This window comes from Cebus imitator, unplaced genomic scaffold, assembly GCF_001604975.1.
Source record: "Cebus imitator isolate Cc_AM_T3 unplaced genomic scaffold, Cebus_imitator-1.0 Scaffold74, whole genome shotgun sequence".
Taxonomy (NCBI): Eukaryota; Metazoa; Chordata; class Mammalia; order Primates; family Cebidae; genus Cebus; species Cebus imitator.
In genome coordinates, this window is record NW_016107389.1 from 5200947 (window position 1) to 5219491 (window position 18545).

The window sequence follows — 18545 nt, forward strand, 5'->3', positions numbered from 1 at the left end:
CAATGAGATGCCATTTCACACTTACCATGTTGGCAAAATTTATTAAGAATCCCATGTATAGGTGACAATATAGACTAATGTGAACTCTGATACACTGCTGGTGGAATGTAATGGAGGTGTACATACCGGGAATATACTGGTGGTGGAAACTAGTATAACAATGTTGGAGAGAAATTTGGCAATCCCTAAATAAGTTGTAGATACATATACTCCATGAGCCAGAAATAGGACTTGTAAGTATGCATCCTAGATGATCTCTCACCAGGTGTATGAGGAGACATGTTGAGGAATGTCCAATGCAGCATTTTTGCATAACAAAATGCCGAACCTATCTTAAATGTCAATAGTAGAATGAATTAAAAATTAGGATATATTCAAAGAATGGAATACTCTGCAACAATTACAACGAATTAATTACAAGTATATCCAACAGCATGGATGAATATTGAAAATATGATGCTCAGCAAGTCAAGGTAAGCAAATTGCAGAAGGATATATACATATATATATATATATACACACACACACACACATATATATGGTACATAGATATTTAAAAAATTAGAAACAAATATTGCAAAACATTAAAAACTAACAAATCTAGGTAGAGGTACACACATTGGTTATATTGCTGCTTTACTTTTCTATATGATTAAAGCAATTCATTTTCTGTCAAATATGTCTAACAATAGTGTGATGTTCCCCTGCTGAGCTGGAAGCATCTCTTTATGTTTTGAATCCTCATTCATCTCAAGCATTTAGCATCTTCTATCATGAATGATAGTTACTGTGTGCATGGCCCCACTCCACACCCAAATGGGAACCCTCCACCACCTCTTCAGAGCAGGGACCACAGCTATATATCATTCTCTGCCAGACAGTAACTATGAAAGCATAGTTACAAAATGGGCCTTAATAAATGTTAAATGAACAAATAAATAAATTCAGGGAAGAAAAACAGTAGCTCTGGCTATAGCCAAAAATAAAAATGACCCTCAGATAATTAAAAAAATTAAATTTTAATAATAAAATTAAGTAAGACAACTATATTATCAAACACTGAAACATGGAAGAGGCAGAATTCACCAGTTTTAGTTTTGTTGGGGAATTTAACCAAATAGTCTCACACTGGTTTTTCATCTCCTCTCAAAAAGGATTCTGTGAGAAGTCCAATTTTTATACCTAGGGAAATAAGACTAAGTTGTTCTTCATAAATTCATACAGGCATTTCATAACTTCATCTTCCCAGGCAAAGCCCTCCCCGTCGTCCTACCCACGTGAAAATGTGCCACTATCACACACATCTCAGCCTGGAGATCTGGTGTATGAGTGTTAAGAGTGAGAGGTGGGGAAAGGGAAAATAGGTTATTTTTGCACATTTTGTGGGTTGCTAAATAATTAGTGGGTTTCCTAAACCCACAATATTTTGCCGGGTTCATTTACTTGGAGGTAATTCCACTCCTCTTGTGGAAAGAGTCACACAACCTATACTACTTTCTGATTGTTTAATCTTTAAAAAATCCCTGGAAATGATGTTCACCAAAAAACCTATGAGTCATCGGACTTGAAATTGGAAGTCCAATAAATAGATGGATGAAAATAATGTAAGATAAAATATATTAAAATATAACTTTTTAATTATTTTCAAAATGTTTTTCTATCTTTATAATCAAGATTGGAAAAGGTTTTCAGATTCATGATATCCTACATTCTTCTAGATAAGAGACAGGTGTTTCCAGTTTCACCTAAACAAAAGTTTTTCTCTTTCCAGAGCTGTAGTGATAAAGAAACACTACTTTGGCTTTCCAAAGGTCAGATAGCGATGAGGAAAGGAAATAGAGCAGATAACTACTTCTGGAGGTAACAGAGCTGAACTGGAGTAAAAGAAAGGCTTCCTTCTACAAGAAAAATTAGAATGTTCACACACAGACATACTAATTTTTAACCACATTCTATGGAGGTCAATTAATCCCCATGTTTAGCCCCAGGGAAGTGTTGTTGAGAACCCAGCAGAAGTCTAGGTAGTGAAATCACCCAATTATTATTCCAACTGGAATTTTCAAAGCCTGGAAGTGTTTTCAATCATGAGATCCAACAGAGACTTGTTGTAAATAAACCTGCTGTAAATACGCTCTAAAATTCTGAAGGAGAACAATTTAAACACAGCTCAATCTTAAAGGCAGACAATAGAGAAATACCTGAGATAAGTAATTTCCAATGTGGATAATCTCACATATTTAAAAGGTTAAATGAAATAGATCTCAAAGATACCTCTGAAAAGGCAATTAAAAATTAACCCCAGTGACATTACAGCAATCACCTCTATGTGAATTAGATTTGGTGTTTGGGGGGAAATGAATGGCTCTGAAATAACCTGTCACAGCCAATAAAGAAATTAAGGAAATGCTAGGGGGGCTTTCAAAATAGCCATTGCCTGGTGCTTTTACTTTCTGGAAGGTGACTGCTCCTGGGAAATGCTCTCAAAATTCCATGGTTATCTTGGACACTCAGGACTAGTAAAAGTTTCTTCACTTTTAAATCACATAAACCAAGATACATTCTCACTGCCAAAAGGTTCTCACTACCTTTTGAGAAAGTCCTTGCATGCTGCATACTTCCCCCATTTATGTACCAATATCTTGTCAGTACCTTTATCCAAGCTACTTAAAATACCAGAAATGTCTATTTGCAACCTGGAGTTTAGACTCAGCTAATCAGATATACTAAGGCATATTAATGCTAAGTTTTGGCACAAATGTCAAGATATCTAATTTTTTTCCTAAGATATCTAATTTTATCATTAAAATACTGTCTGAGATCTTGCTTTACTAACTTTTTAGCAAAGAAAGACAAGACCTTGGTGGAAAAAACCTCCAAGGAATCCCATTTGGTAAAAATGCAGTATAAATACACGAGGAGGATTCCATAGCTACCTAGAACATTAAACTCTTACCCGTAATCAAAATAACAAATGTAATAAAAATAATTAAAAGAATAACACATGGCCTGATTAATAAAACTTTGTTGATAAGATAATTCTTTTTTTGAGATGGAGTTTCATTGTTGCCCAGGCTGGACTGCAATGGCGTGATCTGGGCTCACAGCAACCTCCTCCTCCCAGGTTCAAATAATTCTCTTGCTTCAGCCTCCCAAGTAAATGGGATTACACATGTACACCATGACACCCTACTCATACATTTTTCGTAGAGACAGGGTTTCACCATGATTGGCCAGGTGGGTCTCAAACTCCTGACCTCAGGTGATCTACCGACCTCAGACTCCCAAAGTGCTAGGATTACAGGTGTGAGCCACTGTACCTGGCCAGCTGATTATATAATTCTGATCTTCCTTAAAAATGGCCTTCCATTAATTTGGATCTCTAAGGATTTTAAATATATATATATATATATATATATATATTCATCACTTTGCAAAAGTACAGTAGAATTAGTATTGGTTAACTGTCATTACCTGCCATTTACTTTAACACATTTTTCATTTAGTTCTTTTAACCCCATAAAGTAGACACTATTATCTCAACGGTGACAGAGAAATTGAAGCTCAGTGAAGAAACGCCTTGAGAAAAGATGCCATACATTTTTTTTTTTTTCTGTTGCATCCCTACGCGGCACTATGTGTCAAATAAATGTTAACTGTTCACGTAGGTAATAAGTCCTTTCTGACCAGGATCAAAGGCCTATTTTAACTCAGAGTCTTCTCTTTTTCCAAATCAAAGAAGGGCATACAAGTTTTTTTTTCTAAAATATGGGTTATATGTTCTCTATTGCTCTATTCTGCCCCTATAGTCAGAAAGCAGCCATACACAGTACGTAACTGAAAGAGGATAGTTGTGTCATTATAAAACTTTATTCATAAAACCAGGCAGACAGTCCATAGTTTGCCAACCCCTGAAACTGTCACTAAGATAACTAAAAAGACATAGATACCAATCAGTATTTGTATTTTATTATCCAATTAAGAAAGACTCAGAACTGAAAACTCTGTGTTGGGACTTGGGGTATTTACTGATTTGGTCATGGTTTGATCATCTTGCTTCACTGATGCAGCAGAGAACTAACTATGTATGACTTGCCTTTCTTAAGCCTGGCTATGAGAAAGTCAGACCTCACAAAACAGGCTCTTCAGAGAATCCCCTATTCTGAAATAGAAAAGCTATCATTCATCATTTTATAGAAATAAAGAATGAGGAGTGCCTCAGCAAATGATAATTCCACATGGTAATATAAGCCCATGTAGTGGAAGGAATCAGGGCGGGACCTCAGGAGAATTATCTAATTCAAGTCCTGCAATGAAGTTGTTCAGCTTCCCTGTGTTAAATGGAGATGACACAAACGTCAAAAAGCTGTATAGTTATGATATTTTTTAAAAACCTGAAGTCCTCTATTAATATGTAGTTTGACAATTTATGATCAAACAGATAATCTTGAGTAAATATTTGGAAGGATCTACAACTACACCTATCTTTTAAGAAATTATTCCTGGCATAGGCAAGAATCTTGCCCCAGATCAAAAAAAACTCTCACAGAAAAATCAAACATAGTCATTTAAAGTACTGGAACCAAAAGTCAAAAAAGTAGCTCCTTCTTAAGAGGAGTGGAGTAGTTCACATTCCCTCCATAATTTCAAGAGAAGCAACACACACACACACATGACAAAAAAACAAAGTATGTGCCACAGACCATTAGGAAAAGTGTATGGTGAGGAAAACTGTCAACTTTTTAGAAGTCAAGGCCAACGTCTTCCTTATAGATTATTTCTATTTCTTTCTACTCTCTCTCCTTCAGAAGGTTTTGCAAAGATCAAACAAGATATATATGAAAGTGATAGGCAAACCATTAGGCCTTATAAAAATGTAAGAGGCATTACAAGTATTATTATCATCATCACTATTATTACACTGATCACTGAACTACTGCTGTACTAACAACCAATTTTTGGCACACGATCTTTCTAATAAGACCCTAATCTCCTAGAAGGTACATGTTTCTAGTCTAATGCGGTGAAAAGCACCCTTATCAGGAACATGGCCACTCAAGTGCCTTTTGAATTGAACTGAAATCGACTCGAGAAAACAGCAGTTTAAATGAATAAATAAAAGGATGAACAATAGACTCACAATGCACATTAGCTCTGAGTTTTAAGTTGATTGTCTTTTTGCCTTTTCTATTTTAGTAGGTCAGCAATTGCTAAATATCCCCTTCTTCCCTATTTTATCTCCTCATAATATCAGATGCAGAAAGAAAACTCTGTTACTGTTGGTCGGGCATAAACTCTCACTGAAAAATGACACACAGAAAGACAACAGAATGATCTGGGGGGACAGGGTCAGGGGCGGGGAGGAAAGGACAGACTGGTAGACCCAGAAGAGAAGATAGAGCCAATAAAGAAGGTGGAAGGAGAATACATACAGAGGGCAAGTTTCCAGAGACTTGGGAATCTGTTAAGAAATATCCCCTGCAGTAGGGGGCCATCAGTAAAGTGCTGAGCCTTGATTTTATCATGTGCGTATTCCTATAATACCAGATATACAAAATTATAAAAGCCAGACTAATAAATAGGTAACTCAGAAAATTCTTAATTCATAAACACATTGCTTAAGGCAATCAGAATGCACTCTTCTCAGCAAACAAGCAAAGGAGAGCACATTCTCATGGTTCCAAATTGGTCTCCTCAATACTTCATGTCAGTTTTCACCCCTTCTTGACTAACACTGTTTTAAAAAGCACATTCCCTAATAAGGGATCGCTTTTAAACTTGGGGTCCAGCTTGGTATATTCGGGAAACAGAAATAGACACGTTCTGAAAATGGTATTGCCACTGATCATTTGTCTAATATGGATACTGGAATTTCAAAGTGGTAAGCTTATTTTTTTTTTAATGTAACTGCCTAAAAGTCCATATAAAACCATGAGTTCAGCCCTTTCAAAATCCTTAGGGACTGAACTTTAATTCTGGAGCATTTCCACTGGATCTCCGGCAGGCAAAGCCAGTAACTTTTAATTCTGGTCACCTCCACAATTCCCTTTATTAAAAAACGTGAAATACTTTTAGAAGGAGGAGGAAGTTGGAGCAAAAATACAGAAAAATACAAGATCACAAGTACAAAGTCCTATAAGCACACATTACTTTAAATTCTCATAGTCTAGTCATTTATTTGTAAGTAGTGACTTTATGTGGGTCCCAATATAACACTGAAAAATCTATAAAAAGTCATACCCTTCACTAAAGATGTATGTTTAGCAAGACGAAGAACAATAATATTGTCTTCTGATATAAATATTGTGATGTTTCAAATGTGATACTTAACAGGCCCTAAAGAATAACACTTTTGTAGCCATTACCCTTTTAAACGTTCCTAATGAATATGGTATCAACATTCTAAAGGACTAACTGTCCTTTCTATCTTGTTCATTCTTCTATTTGAAACTGCTATTATAATTTCACTCACTTCTGGTCATGTTAATTTTTTAAAATCTCTCTATTAATCTTATTTTCCTTTAAGTAAAAATCATTGCCCTGGGCTACCAAAAAAGCAGCTTCTGCTCTTTATGTTAAAAAAAAAAAAAAATACTGCTTGTCCACCATGCTTGTCTTAGAAAATTTAGAAGTCTCACTAAAGAGCTGAGGAGGAAAACTGCTGGGAATGTTCACAGACATCTGATTTTACAAGTTTTTGTGGAAACAGCTCACCTTTAAATTAGTGTTACTCAGTGTTTATGAGGGTTGTTTGTCAAGACAAAAATAAGGTACCTCCTCCCCACAAATTAAAGAATCAATCCATTATTTCATTTCTGATTGTTTTTCTTTGTATTAAGTGGGAAAGTGGATACTGGATAAAAGTCTTCCCTGAGCTAAAAAGACTCCACATTAAAGGCTCCAATTAGCTATAAATCAGTTGTCTTTCCTACTGAGGGAGAACAAGAGAGAAGAGTGAGAGGGGGTATTTAGGGAATAAGAGAACTGGAAGAGCTTCCAAATTATTAAATTCTGAAAAACGTAACTTTTGCATACCTAAAAGTTCTTTCAGAGGTTGTTAGGTAAATCCCATCAAAAATAAGATTAACATCAAACCTTCCCAAATATGAGGGTTAGGTCTTTTCTCATGTGTAGACCTTCCATTTTAAGACCTTTAAAAAGAGCCTGAAGAGGTTAGAGACCCTCATAAAACAAAACTTTTAAGCTGCATGCTTTCCCGGCTCGTTCCTAATCCCAGAGAAGTGCCACACATTGGTACTATTGTTATGCAAACGATGCCTAAAAGGCTATAACCATTAACGACCTCTCATTAAAACGGCTTTGAAAAATTTGTCACACCATCTAAAAAAGCTAGCAGGTACATTAAATCTATCTAAATCGACATTCAAAACACAAATCGCCCTGATTTGTAATCTAAAACTCAATGCAAGTAAAATCTCAATATTCTGATGTTGTTTCTTGTATATCTCTTTCAACCATTAAGCCAGAAATAAACAATTTACTTCTCTACAAAATTTATCTTGTAAAAAGCATGATGGGATATATCTTTATCAACCTTTAACCATATTGCATGTGCGTCTATATGTTTGAGTTGAGAGAAGTCTGGTGTAGAAATGTACCGAAAGGAACAGCAAATCAAGCCAGACAACTACAAAATAAACTCCAAGAAATGTGGTTTTGAATCCCATCTCTCTCTCCCCACCGCCCTCAAAATGTTATAACATTTCAATTCGCCGGTGTTTGTAAGCGATCATTTTTTTTTCCATGCTGAATTTGTGGAAAGTAAATTCAATTTATCTTTAGGTAGCAGACGCATATTCTTCCCTTACGCGATGCAACAACAACAAACCCTGCTTGGCAAACCCAAGATGTCAAAATTCGTTATAAAAAAAATAAGTTATTCGGTTCAAAATCGAACATGTTAACAAATTTCAAAACTTTTTAAGTTTCCCAGGGAAATTGCCACTGCCTACAAAATTCACATGAAACACTGACGTTGGATCTACTGTACTTCTCAGTCAGGTTTCCGTGAAATTTGTCAAACCGACCAGAGCGCTGATGTCTTGACAATTTCCTATGGGAAAGCCCCCTCGGCACCCTCCAGGCTGCGGAGGACCTGATTGGGACCAGCAACCAAGCGGCCCCGAAGGCCGAGGACGAAGAAGCGACGGCCCGGCTGCGTGGCCAACCTGGCGGGGAACCCCGGCCTCCGTCTGAGAACACGAAGAGGTTCCGACGCCTTCCCCGCGGAAGTCGGGACCAGGGAAATCGCCCAGAAACCGGCTTCACACAGGGTCCGGGTCAGGAGCCGTTGACGGCGGCCCCTCGGCGCTGCGCTTCAGGTTAGGGCAAGTCCCCAGGGCGTCCCAAGACTGCGGCGCGGCTTCAAACGCTCTAGTCCGAAAAACAGGCAGGGCGTCCCTCTGCTGTACAAGGATGACAGGCTGGCCCCGGTGACCCCGGCCCCGTCACGCCACCCTCACTCGCCAAAGAGATAGGGAAGAGCATAGAAGGTTCTAGAAGGTCTCCGTAGACGACGGGCGCTCGGCAGCCGCTTACCTTGGTGTACTTGATTTCGAGGTTGGGTGTGGGCGACGGCAGGAGATGCAGGGACGCCATGAGAGCGGCGGGATCGGCCTTCACCTCCCCGGGCATCTCTATCTTGCTGGAAGTCATGGTGGCGGGCCGGGTGTCGCTCGCCCGCGGCGTGGGGCGGTGCGGGCTGTGCGCGCGGTCCGCGGCCCGGGGGCGCGCTCGACTGTATATAGGCAGGTGTCAAGCTGGGGCTCTTCTTATTGGACGTGAGGGCCCAGGCGCGGGGGGCTGGTCCATCCTACCTAGGACGCCCGGCGCAGCCCCCATTTACATAAAGCTCGCGCCACGCGGCCCGAACGCTTGGCGCCCACGGTCAAGTCCGCCCGGCGTCCCCGCCCCCCAGCCGCGGGGACCAACCTACGCCCACGCCGCTTCCACCGCCCTCGACGGCTGGAGAGTGAACCTGCGCCGCGGCCCGCGGGCCTCAGCCAACCAGACTCCAGTCTCCTGGTCCCCAAGTCAGAGTCGGCGGGAGGCGCACCGCGGTTGAAGTCGGGCGGGGGGTCGTGGCCCCCGGAAGCGGAGCTGGCAGGGGCTGGCGGGACCGAAGCTGCCCCGGGCTGCCTCGGGGCGGAAAGCGGCCGGGAAAATCCAGGCTGCGGAGAACGGCTCCCCGCTCGCCCACGTCCCCTCCCATACCCGCCCCAGGGCCCACCGAACCCCGTCCCTCTTCTCTTCCGGGGACTCGGGGGGCGCCCTCCGTTCTCCTCCTCTGGGCAGCGGCACAGGGCTTTCGGCAGCGACGCCCTCTCCCCCGACTCCCCGACTGCCCTCAGCCGGGCAGAGGTGCGTGGTGACCAGAAGGTAGAGGAGAAGCGGCGGTGGGTGCGAGTCCCTCGCCCTGCGCGCAGAATAAGGATCCCCGCGAGCGGGTCGGCGCGGGACGGCCCTCGCCAGGCGTCTCCCGCCCAGTTGCTGCCCTCTGCCGGCCGGGACCGCCCGGGCGGCCTGCGCTGTGGCGGCAGGATGTGGGCCTTGGTTCCGGCTCCTCCGAGGAGCTGCGTGCTTCGTAGGCTCTTTTCGTCCTTCTCGGATCCCCGCTTCCGGCTCTTTCCCCTCCTCACCTCAGCACCCTCAAACACTATTTTGTTTTTCTCTTGTTCATCACACGCTGACAGCTGTCGTCCCGCCAGACCTTAGGCTCCTCACTTGACTGTCCCTTTGGGGTTGACCTTCCATCTCCCTTCCCCCTAATTTAAATGTTTCCGAAGCCCAACAAGCTGCCCTCTAATCTGTGGGTCAGCCTGCAGGTGTAAACCAATAACCTAGAGACCCCGCCTCAGCATGCGCTCTGGACCCTGTGGATTAATCAGGGCCGCATTGAAAAGACCTGTATGTAAGTCCCTCCCCTTCCTTACTCCTCGTTCCAACTGTAAGCTTGAATAGGGGTCTATTGAGAAATGCTTCTGCTACACTACGAAGCAACACTGATTCACATTTTGTTGTCGTTGTGTTTTGTTTTAACAGACTTTGATTCTCATCCTTTTTTGTTTTAAAAGACCGGGTTTCACTCCATCACTCAAGCTAGGGTGCAGTGACGTCATCATAGCTCACTGTAATCTTGAACTACTGAAAGTGCTGGGATTATAGGCGTGAGCCACCGCGCCCCGCCTGATTGTCATCTTAAATGCCATTTTTAGAGCCACTTGCATCCCATTTCTTCGGCTGTTAAGAAAACATTAAACGTCAGCCAGAAAACATCTTTCCTTAGATGCATTCAGTAACTAAAACTGTCTAACGCTCAGCGTTCGGATGCTAAGCAATAGTGGAAACAGACAAAAATATTTCATTTCAGTATTAGGTTTATAAAAATAAGCTCCAGCCTCTCAGAACCCAAAGTGACCCAGGTAAATTGTTTTCATGGAGAAACTACAGGGCTTAGTTTGGGGAGTTGAGAGTTCACTACTCACAGGGAATTTCTATGGCCAAAAATTATGATTTAATGGCAGTATATGCTCATAAGATAAACTTTTATCAAAGCCTTAGAAGGTTAGAGATACAATTGAGAAATAAAAAAGTAAAATCTTAAAAGTTCGTTGGGGAGAAGGAGGACTTTCCAGCAAGGGGGAACAATGATACCTGTGGAAAATGCATCACTACTTATGAGAGGCTGTGGGAAAAACATGAAAAAGAGCCTTAACACCATGACCTGGGTGCTCTGCCAAGGAGGAGGCCTACTGCCTGGGAAAGCTGACCTTTGGCTGAATCTTAAGGGAGAAGGGAGCCTTCAACAAGAGCAAAAAGAACACTATAGCAAAGGTATAGAGGCTGGGCATGGTGCCTCACTCCTGTAATCCCAGCACTTTGGGAGGCCAGGGCGGGTGGATCACTTGAGGTCAGGAGTTCGAGACCAACCCAACCAACATGGTGAAACCCCATCTCTACTAAATACAAAAATTAGTTGAGTGTGATGACGGGTGCCTGTAACCCCAGCTACTCAGGAGGCTGAAGCAGGAGAATCGCTTGAACCTGGGAGGCGGAGATTGCAGTGAGCTGAGATTGTGCCATTGCACTCCAGCCTAGGTGACAAAAGTGAAACTCCATCTCAAAAAAAGAAAAGAAAAAGTATAGAGACATGAGAATATGCTTTTGGGAACATCAAATGTGGTTGGAGGAGCACTGTCAAGGCAGTTAAGTGCAGGTCATAAGGACCTTAATGCTTGAGATACAGAGAAGCCATCAAAACATTCCAAGGAAAAGAAAAAGGAAATCTGTATAGATTGACCAGATAAATGACTATTGTCAGGAAAGGCTATCACAAACTGGAAACCATGGGTTTATATTCTCAAAGCGTAAGATGTGGTTGTTTACCCTTGATCCACCTCTTGCTTGCTAACTCCAGTTCCATCACCATGGCTCAGAAATCTCTCTTGCAGGAAGGAACAGTCAGTATCCAAGAATGATGGAATTACTAGCACTGTTACACAGTGAGGTAGAGCAAATAGATTTTCATCTCCTTCAGGCAGGAAAGGGAGTATGTCTTTGTTTCTTCTCATAAACATCTCCAAAAGGTCTAGTGCAGTAACAGGTGACAGGCTGGTTTGAATTGTCCCTTTATGGCTCCTTTTGTGTGATACTTATTTTCCAAATAGCCAGTCAAATGATCAGCACAGGGACTGTCTTGTTTCTCTTGTGCCTTCCTCAGTTCCTAAAACAGTGTAGAACACATAACTATTTAATAATAATTTTTGATGCTTAATTTGAGCAAAAGACACAGCACTTCTGACAACTTCTACCATAAGTGAAATTAACTTCTTTCACTCTCTAAGGAACATTTTCTCTTCTTGATCTTAAGCTTTGTTTTGCTTTTCCCCATCTTTTACTCTGAACTTTTCTGTTTTTTTTCTTCATATAGATCATCCTTGGAAAAGAAAATAAATTTGCTCTATATTCAGCTCAGCCATACTTTGTTCAAGCTTTTTTTAAAAGAAAGAGTCTCGCCTTGTTCCCCAGGCTGGAGTGCAATGGCATGATTCCCAGGTTCAAGCAATTCTCCCTTCTTCAGCCTCCTGAGTAGCTGGGATTACAGGCACCTGCCACGACACCCAACTAATTTTTGTATTTTTAGTAGAGGCAGGGTTTCAGCATGTTGGCTAGGCTGGTCTCCAACTCCTGACCTCAAGTGATCCACTCGCCTCGGCCTCCCAAAGTGCTGGGATTACAGGCGTGAGCCACCATGCCTGGCCATAGTTAAAGCTTTTTAAATCAAGGTGGGAACAAGATTTAGCGGAAAAGAACAATGACTTGTAAATGCTTTTTTAGTGTTCATCTTCTTGGTTTCAGTTTGTAAGATTTACATGGATATTTCTTTTTTTCCAAGGCTGCCTTAACATCTCTTCTCACATTATTTCCTCTTCTCCTTCTTTTGTCATCTTTAGTATTTTCTCATTTCCTCCATAGATTTCACAACAGTTAAGAACACAGTCTTTGTCCAGATGCCGTGGCTTACACCTGTAATCAGGCCAAGGTGGGAAGATTGCTTGAGGCTAAAAGTTTAAGACCAGTCTGGACAACATAGCAAGACCCTGTCTTTACCAAAAAAAAAAAAAAAAAAAAAAAAAAAGCCAGGCACCGTGGTGCATTCCCATAGCCCTAGCAGCTCAGGAGGCTGATGGAGAAGGAGTGCTTGAAGCAAGAATTTGAGGTTATAGTGAGCTGTGATCAAACCTCTGCACTCCAGCGTGGGTGACAGAGTGAGAATGGGTCTCTAAAAATAAAAAGATATTCAACTACCTTTAGATTTCTGACAATTTGAATTTCAGTCTTTTTTCCCAATTTGGTTAAGAAACTGATTTTTCCCACCCTTACAGTGTTTCTCCTTCCACTCTCCCCCATTTGTAATTATTTATTGTTTAGGATACATCTTGTTTGAAACCCCTTGCACAATGGAACCTAAGCTGCAGCGTGCTCTGTTTATTTCCTTATGAAAACAATTTATTAGACCTGGTGGAGCCAATATCCTGGAGTTGCAGAGGAGGAAAATAAATTCTTGCCTCATATTTCCTCACCTAAATAATAGAATGCAAAGTTGTAATTTTAAGGCATCAGCTTTATGTGAAGTTTGGTTTTAAGGTATGAAGCCCTAACAATTTGGCCTTCTTGTTAGTTGCAGTTAAGGGGAGGAAAGTGTTTGTTGAGAACCATCCTTTAGAAATCAATGAAGGGAACGAAATGCAGCTCAAAGATCCCTCTCAAAGAAGATACACTTTTGATTTTGACAATAACCGAATGTCCTCCTTGACGTCAAGCTTCTATGTTTAGGGGCTATTTCAGCCTCAGGTGGTCCTGCTTAATTGCTTTCCTGTTCCCATTACTAACCATGATGACAGCCCACCTTTCCTAACTGATACACTTGCATTTTAATTTATCTTCAAAAATAAATCACATATTATAGCATTTCCCTCTTCTGGGCTAATTGAATCAGTTCCTTAAATGTCTCTATGTCTAATGATTTGAAAGAGGCACATTGTTTGAAATATTTAAAAAATTAGGGCCCTAAGGTTGTGTGCAGAATGATCTCAGTGCTTATTTCAGATATAAGTGTTTCCTAATGATCTCATTCATCTCAAATGGGATATGCCTGGCCACTTTATTTGAAATGTTTCCTGAAAACTCTAACAGGAAAGCTTAATGCAAGGTATATTTATAGAAAAATGGTATTTAATTTATTAACAAAAGCTTATAAAGAGCTATACATATTTTTATCCAGAAATGCGTAATGAAGTATTTGGGACCCATTATGAAAACTTCTATAAAATAAAGCCACTTATATTTTTATTTAACGTGAATATTAACTTTTTATGTGAGATCTAAACTCTCATTTAATTATCCTTTTCCTTCTAATATCCAGAAGAAAAGAGGCTGAGACTGTGGCATTTATTAACCATAAAAATTCTCTAGATATTAAGTTCCTCATTTCTTGATGTGGCCTCTGGTCACTATATTCTATGAGAAGAGGTGTTTGGAGTTGCACAGAGTAGAGTCCTTATTGGTTATGACCCAAAAAACTATGTTTTGATACAAAACACAATTCTTTTCTTTTAAAACATATCCTCCACTTTTCGGGGACCCCAGGAGACCATTTTAAAAATGGGAACTAGCCGGGCGCGGTGGCTCAAGCCTGTAATCCCAGCACTGTGGGAGGCCGAGGCGGGTGGATCACGAGGTCAAGAGATCGAGACTATCCTGGTCAACATGGTGAAACCCCGTCTCTACTAAAACTACAAAAAATTAGCTGGGCATGGTGGCGCGTGCCTGTAATCCCAGCTACTCAGGAGGCTGAGGCAGGAGAATTGCCTGAACCCGGGAGGCGGAGGTTGCGGTGAGCCGAGATCGTGCCATTGCACTCCAGCCTGGGTAACAAGAGCGAAACTCCGTCTCAAAAAAAAAAAAAAAAAAAAAGGAACTAGATTTGCCTTTGTTGTAAAGCCCAGTTGCATTTCATATATGTTCTAGAAGCTTCAATTTGGGTACTGCGATGAGTTTAGTACTTCATCAATAATCACACTTAACAGACACAGGAAGAAATTAAAATTGCAGCTACACAACCTTTTCTGAAGGGCCTGAGGGAAAAGGCATTGGCTCCCCCTGCAGCTGATGGTGTGTATGTGCAAGTGAGTATTGTCCATTCAAACGAAATAGCTTGGATTCAATGTGTTTTTATCTGATATTGGCGAGAAATCTTTAAGAGAGGTTGTCATTTGAATTTTAATGTGTCAGGATTAAAAAAATCTCCTAGAGTCAGACAAATTTTAGATTTTAGTTCTTTTAGGAAAAGGACTTTCTTTTGACTTACAGGAAAAGAACAAAAGTGTTTCTTAGCCAAATTTACCATAGAAAGTGCAATACTGAGAACACTGTGGTCCCACTCACATCGTGTTCCAAGCACTGTATCACCGAGGAAGTCACATTAGTGTGTCTCAGATTGGAAGCTACTGTTTTTATCATGTGGGTGAGGAAGAATTATTAATAGGCAGATTCCAGAATTTCTCTTCTTGCCCAGATAAGTACTTGGCAAGCAAGTAAGTTCTTTGCTTTTTTTCTTTCTTTCACATTTCTTAGCTTTCCTTTTCCTTTTTCCTTCTAAAATCCCTCTCTTCTACAAACAACTCCTGTTACTATTAGGTTGATGCAAAAGTCATTGCGGTTTTTGCCATTTAAAAGTAATGGCAAAAGCCACAATGACTTTTGCACCAACCTAATACTTATCACTGGACCCTCCCATTCCTAAGCTTCCTCCCCAAGTCCATCTGCGCTTTTACAGACACTCAACTCACAGGGTCTTTGGGCATAAGGAATTCTCACATGAACTTTGGCACTATTCAGGGCAGGGATCTGTGTTGATATTCACTAGAAAATAAGTCCAAGTGAACTGTCCCTCTCTTTTTACATGCTGAAATGGGCCGCTGAAAAGATAATGAGGAACACTTTAGATGTTCTGACAACAGAGGAGGTGTGCCAGCCTCTTTTGTCTCCAACAAACAGTTTGCTGTGCGAAAAGCAAAGGGCAAAACTGGGAGGGATTTAGGGCTGGGGCAGGTAACCAACTTGAACATCTAGCACCCAAAGGCAAGGAGACGTCTTGCTTCAGGCATGTATAATCCCCCTTTCAGAGCATCTATGTCTTTCAGACTGCAGTTCCTAAACTTGGATTTTTTTGCTTCCTCTATCAATCAACTAAGTTCAATTGAACAAATATTCATTGAGCATATACTATGTGCCAAGCATTGACAAAGAGTCTATGAAAAACACAAAGGAAATGTGTGGCACATCCCTACCCTCAAATTCACAGTGAGGCTGGAATGACAGAAACCAAACCTGTGAAAATATTCATGGGTCATATGAGACAGGAAAGAAGTCAGAGTATCCAGTGCAAAATGAGAGTGAAAGAGGATGTCTAAGTGGGGACAGCTCATTCACAACCCACACACAACCCACGCACAAATATTTTTGGAGGGGCCTGGCATGGGCATTTATAATCTTCTAGGTGCTACGGGAAACACATGACACAAAAGATAAAACATTTTCCAGAGCATAGCCCAACAAAGAACTTTGATGTTTTTTAGTGTAAAGGTAACTGATGTTATCTAGCAAACTAGTAATTTGTAAAATTGGAATTTCCAAAAGCAAATACTTGGAGTTGAGATTACCTCCCACTTCCCAAATTCAAGTTATATGATCTCAAGTATAATACCCTTTGGTATGGACCTAGCCAGAAGAGCTAGTTCTGAACAGTTTTTTTTTTTTTTTCTTCTGGCTAGGCCTGAAGAGATAATAGAGGTGAAAACAAGGGCAGCTGATTTCTTCCACTTAAACAAAAAGAGCATTACATATGACACTCTGTCATGTTTCTGGTGCATACACACCTACTGTAGAGAGATGTTGCCACCTACTCCTGTTTAGCCAGGGGGTCTGACATTCATGGAATAGACAGTGGTTTTCAAACCAGGTTCCAATTGTAATTTACGGAGCTTTACAAAATATGGTTGACTGTTCCTACCTCCAGAGACTTCCATTAGTTTAAGATGGGGCCCGAGGCATTGATATTTTAAACAAAACTTTCTGGTATCTATTAAGGCACAGCTTGATTTGAGAACCACTGTTTAAACCCCGGAAGGTTAACCATGTGGGGTTACTTGAATCCACTCTAAAGCTCTGGATTGGGCAAATGGATTCAGTGCCTTCCCACTCTGTAGTGCTCTTTGATTTGCTATTTTTAATTTAGTATTTGAAAAACACATCCAGCCTCAAATGGATTGACCTTTCTGCTAATGTATTTCACCTAAATTAACAGAGGCAATTAGCTAATTTATATTGGAATTGTGCACTTTCCAGTTCACATTTATCAGCTCTTAAATGCTTGATCTGGTGTTGCAGTTTAAATTTTTTATTATTACCCTTTAAATCTGAAGTAATGTCTTACATCTAATTAGTCAAACTTACATATTCAGTTAATAGATTCATTATGGGCTAATGAATATGGAGGCAGCACTAGGGCAACATCTGCCTGCCGGCTGAAATGACTGAAACTTCTCTGCTCTGAAGAAAGGTGAGAATCTGTTCTATAACTTAAATAGCTTGATTTTTCCATTTTAACATTTCTAAGTACTATACTGTTCTTAAGGACGTTTATGGACCTGCCAACATAGGAAAGACAATTTGTTGTCCAGAGAAACATGCCCTTAGAGGAATCTGAAATCCAAAATTAAAAAAAAAAAAAATACACATCTGAAGAATTTTTCAATATAAAAATGTACAAATCTAGATGGTCATGCCAGATTATGGAGGTTTTCTAACTTGTGTTTCTTAAACAAACGCTTAAGAAAATAAACTCATGAGAAAATTATCACAAATTAAACAAAATATTTAATTTAGTATACTTTAGGATCACTCTAAAACTCACATGATTTCATAGATTTCAAGATATTTCCAGACATAATTTCAATAATTTAATATTCTATGGTCAATGATATTTGGAATCTAGATAACTCAGAGATCTAAAATGAATTTATGTAATATAATCAGTTATTAAAATTCTGGCTTATTTATCCGATTATAAAGAAATAGTCATTTTTAGGGAAAGGTGGGTGAGAGCTAGAATTCACTTGAAAAATTAATTTTAAACATGGCAAGACTATGGGAAAAATAATCAGAAATCATTTTCAAAGCATGTGATATCATCGAACAACAGTACACAGGTGAGTAAATCTGCCCCATGCTGCTCTCACTAGAAGTAAAGAGAACAGGAAATCAAAACAAAAACAAAAAAACATGGCACCTTGTGTGCTCATGGGACTGGACTGGGAAGGTATAAGTAGTACCTTAGTAGGAAGTGTGTCCGCCCTAATACTCATGCTAGAGAGGGCTCTGCAGTTATAAATACACAAAAAGCAAATTTAATAAGGAATACATGGCACCCTCTGTCACTTGTGATCTGATACAGGCTGTTCAGACGTGTGCATCATCTCTAACCCTAAACAATCACTGTCAGAACTAACACTGTTCAGGCCCCAAAGAAGTGCTTTTCCTCATCTCTGGCCTTGTGTTCAGAAAAAGAAAGACAGCATCCTTCACAGGGAATACTGGGAAGATCAGTGTGTTGAGCAGCTGTCATCATTAGAGTGTGGGGCATCACCATGTAAGCAGTGTGAGTACGGAGGTGAGAGAAAAACATGTTAATGAACTTATCACATCCTTCCTCTCAGATAGCCTGAATGCACCCGATTCTTCCAAAGTGTGAATTATTTCCCAGAGGTGCCATGCTGAGTGTCTAGATTTCCTTGCTACTCTTTGTGTTCTAGTTGATGGTTTCTGGGGTAGTCGCAAATTAACATGGTCTCAGTAGTTCTGTGTAGTGACTGAGGAATGTTTTGCAATATTAAACAAATAAATATCCTTAGATTTGTATATATGTAGGTGTGAATTTGACCTTTTTTTTTTTTTTTTTTTTTTTT

At 40.4% G+C, this 18545-nt stretch overlaps 1 protein-coding gene across 2 annotated transcripts in view; it reads right to left on the minus strand.

Annotated features, from left to right (window-relative positions):
• ALDH1A2 (aldehyde dehydrogenase 1 family member A2) overlaps positions 1 to 18545 on the minus strand; it is a 194677-nt gene that overhangs the window by 104265 nt on the left and 71867 nt on the right. Inside the window, exon 1 of one of the 2 annotated variants that reach the window (XM_017531887.2) lies at positions 8557 to 9176. The exons of the other annotated variant lie outside the window; for it this stretch is intronic. Coding sequence (XP_017387376.1) covers positions 8557 to 8673 — 117 coding nt within the window. The 5' untranslated portion in view covers positions 8674 to 9176. Of the gene's footprint in view, positions 1 to 8556; positions 9177 to 18545 lie in introns of those variants that run through there. 2 annotated transcript variants of the gene reach the window in all.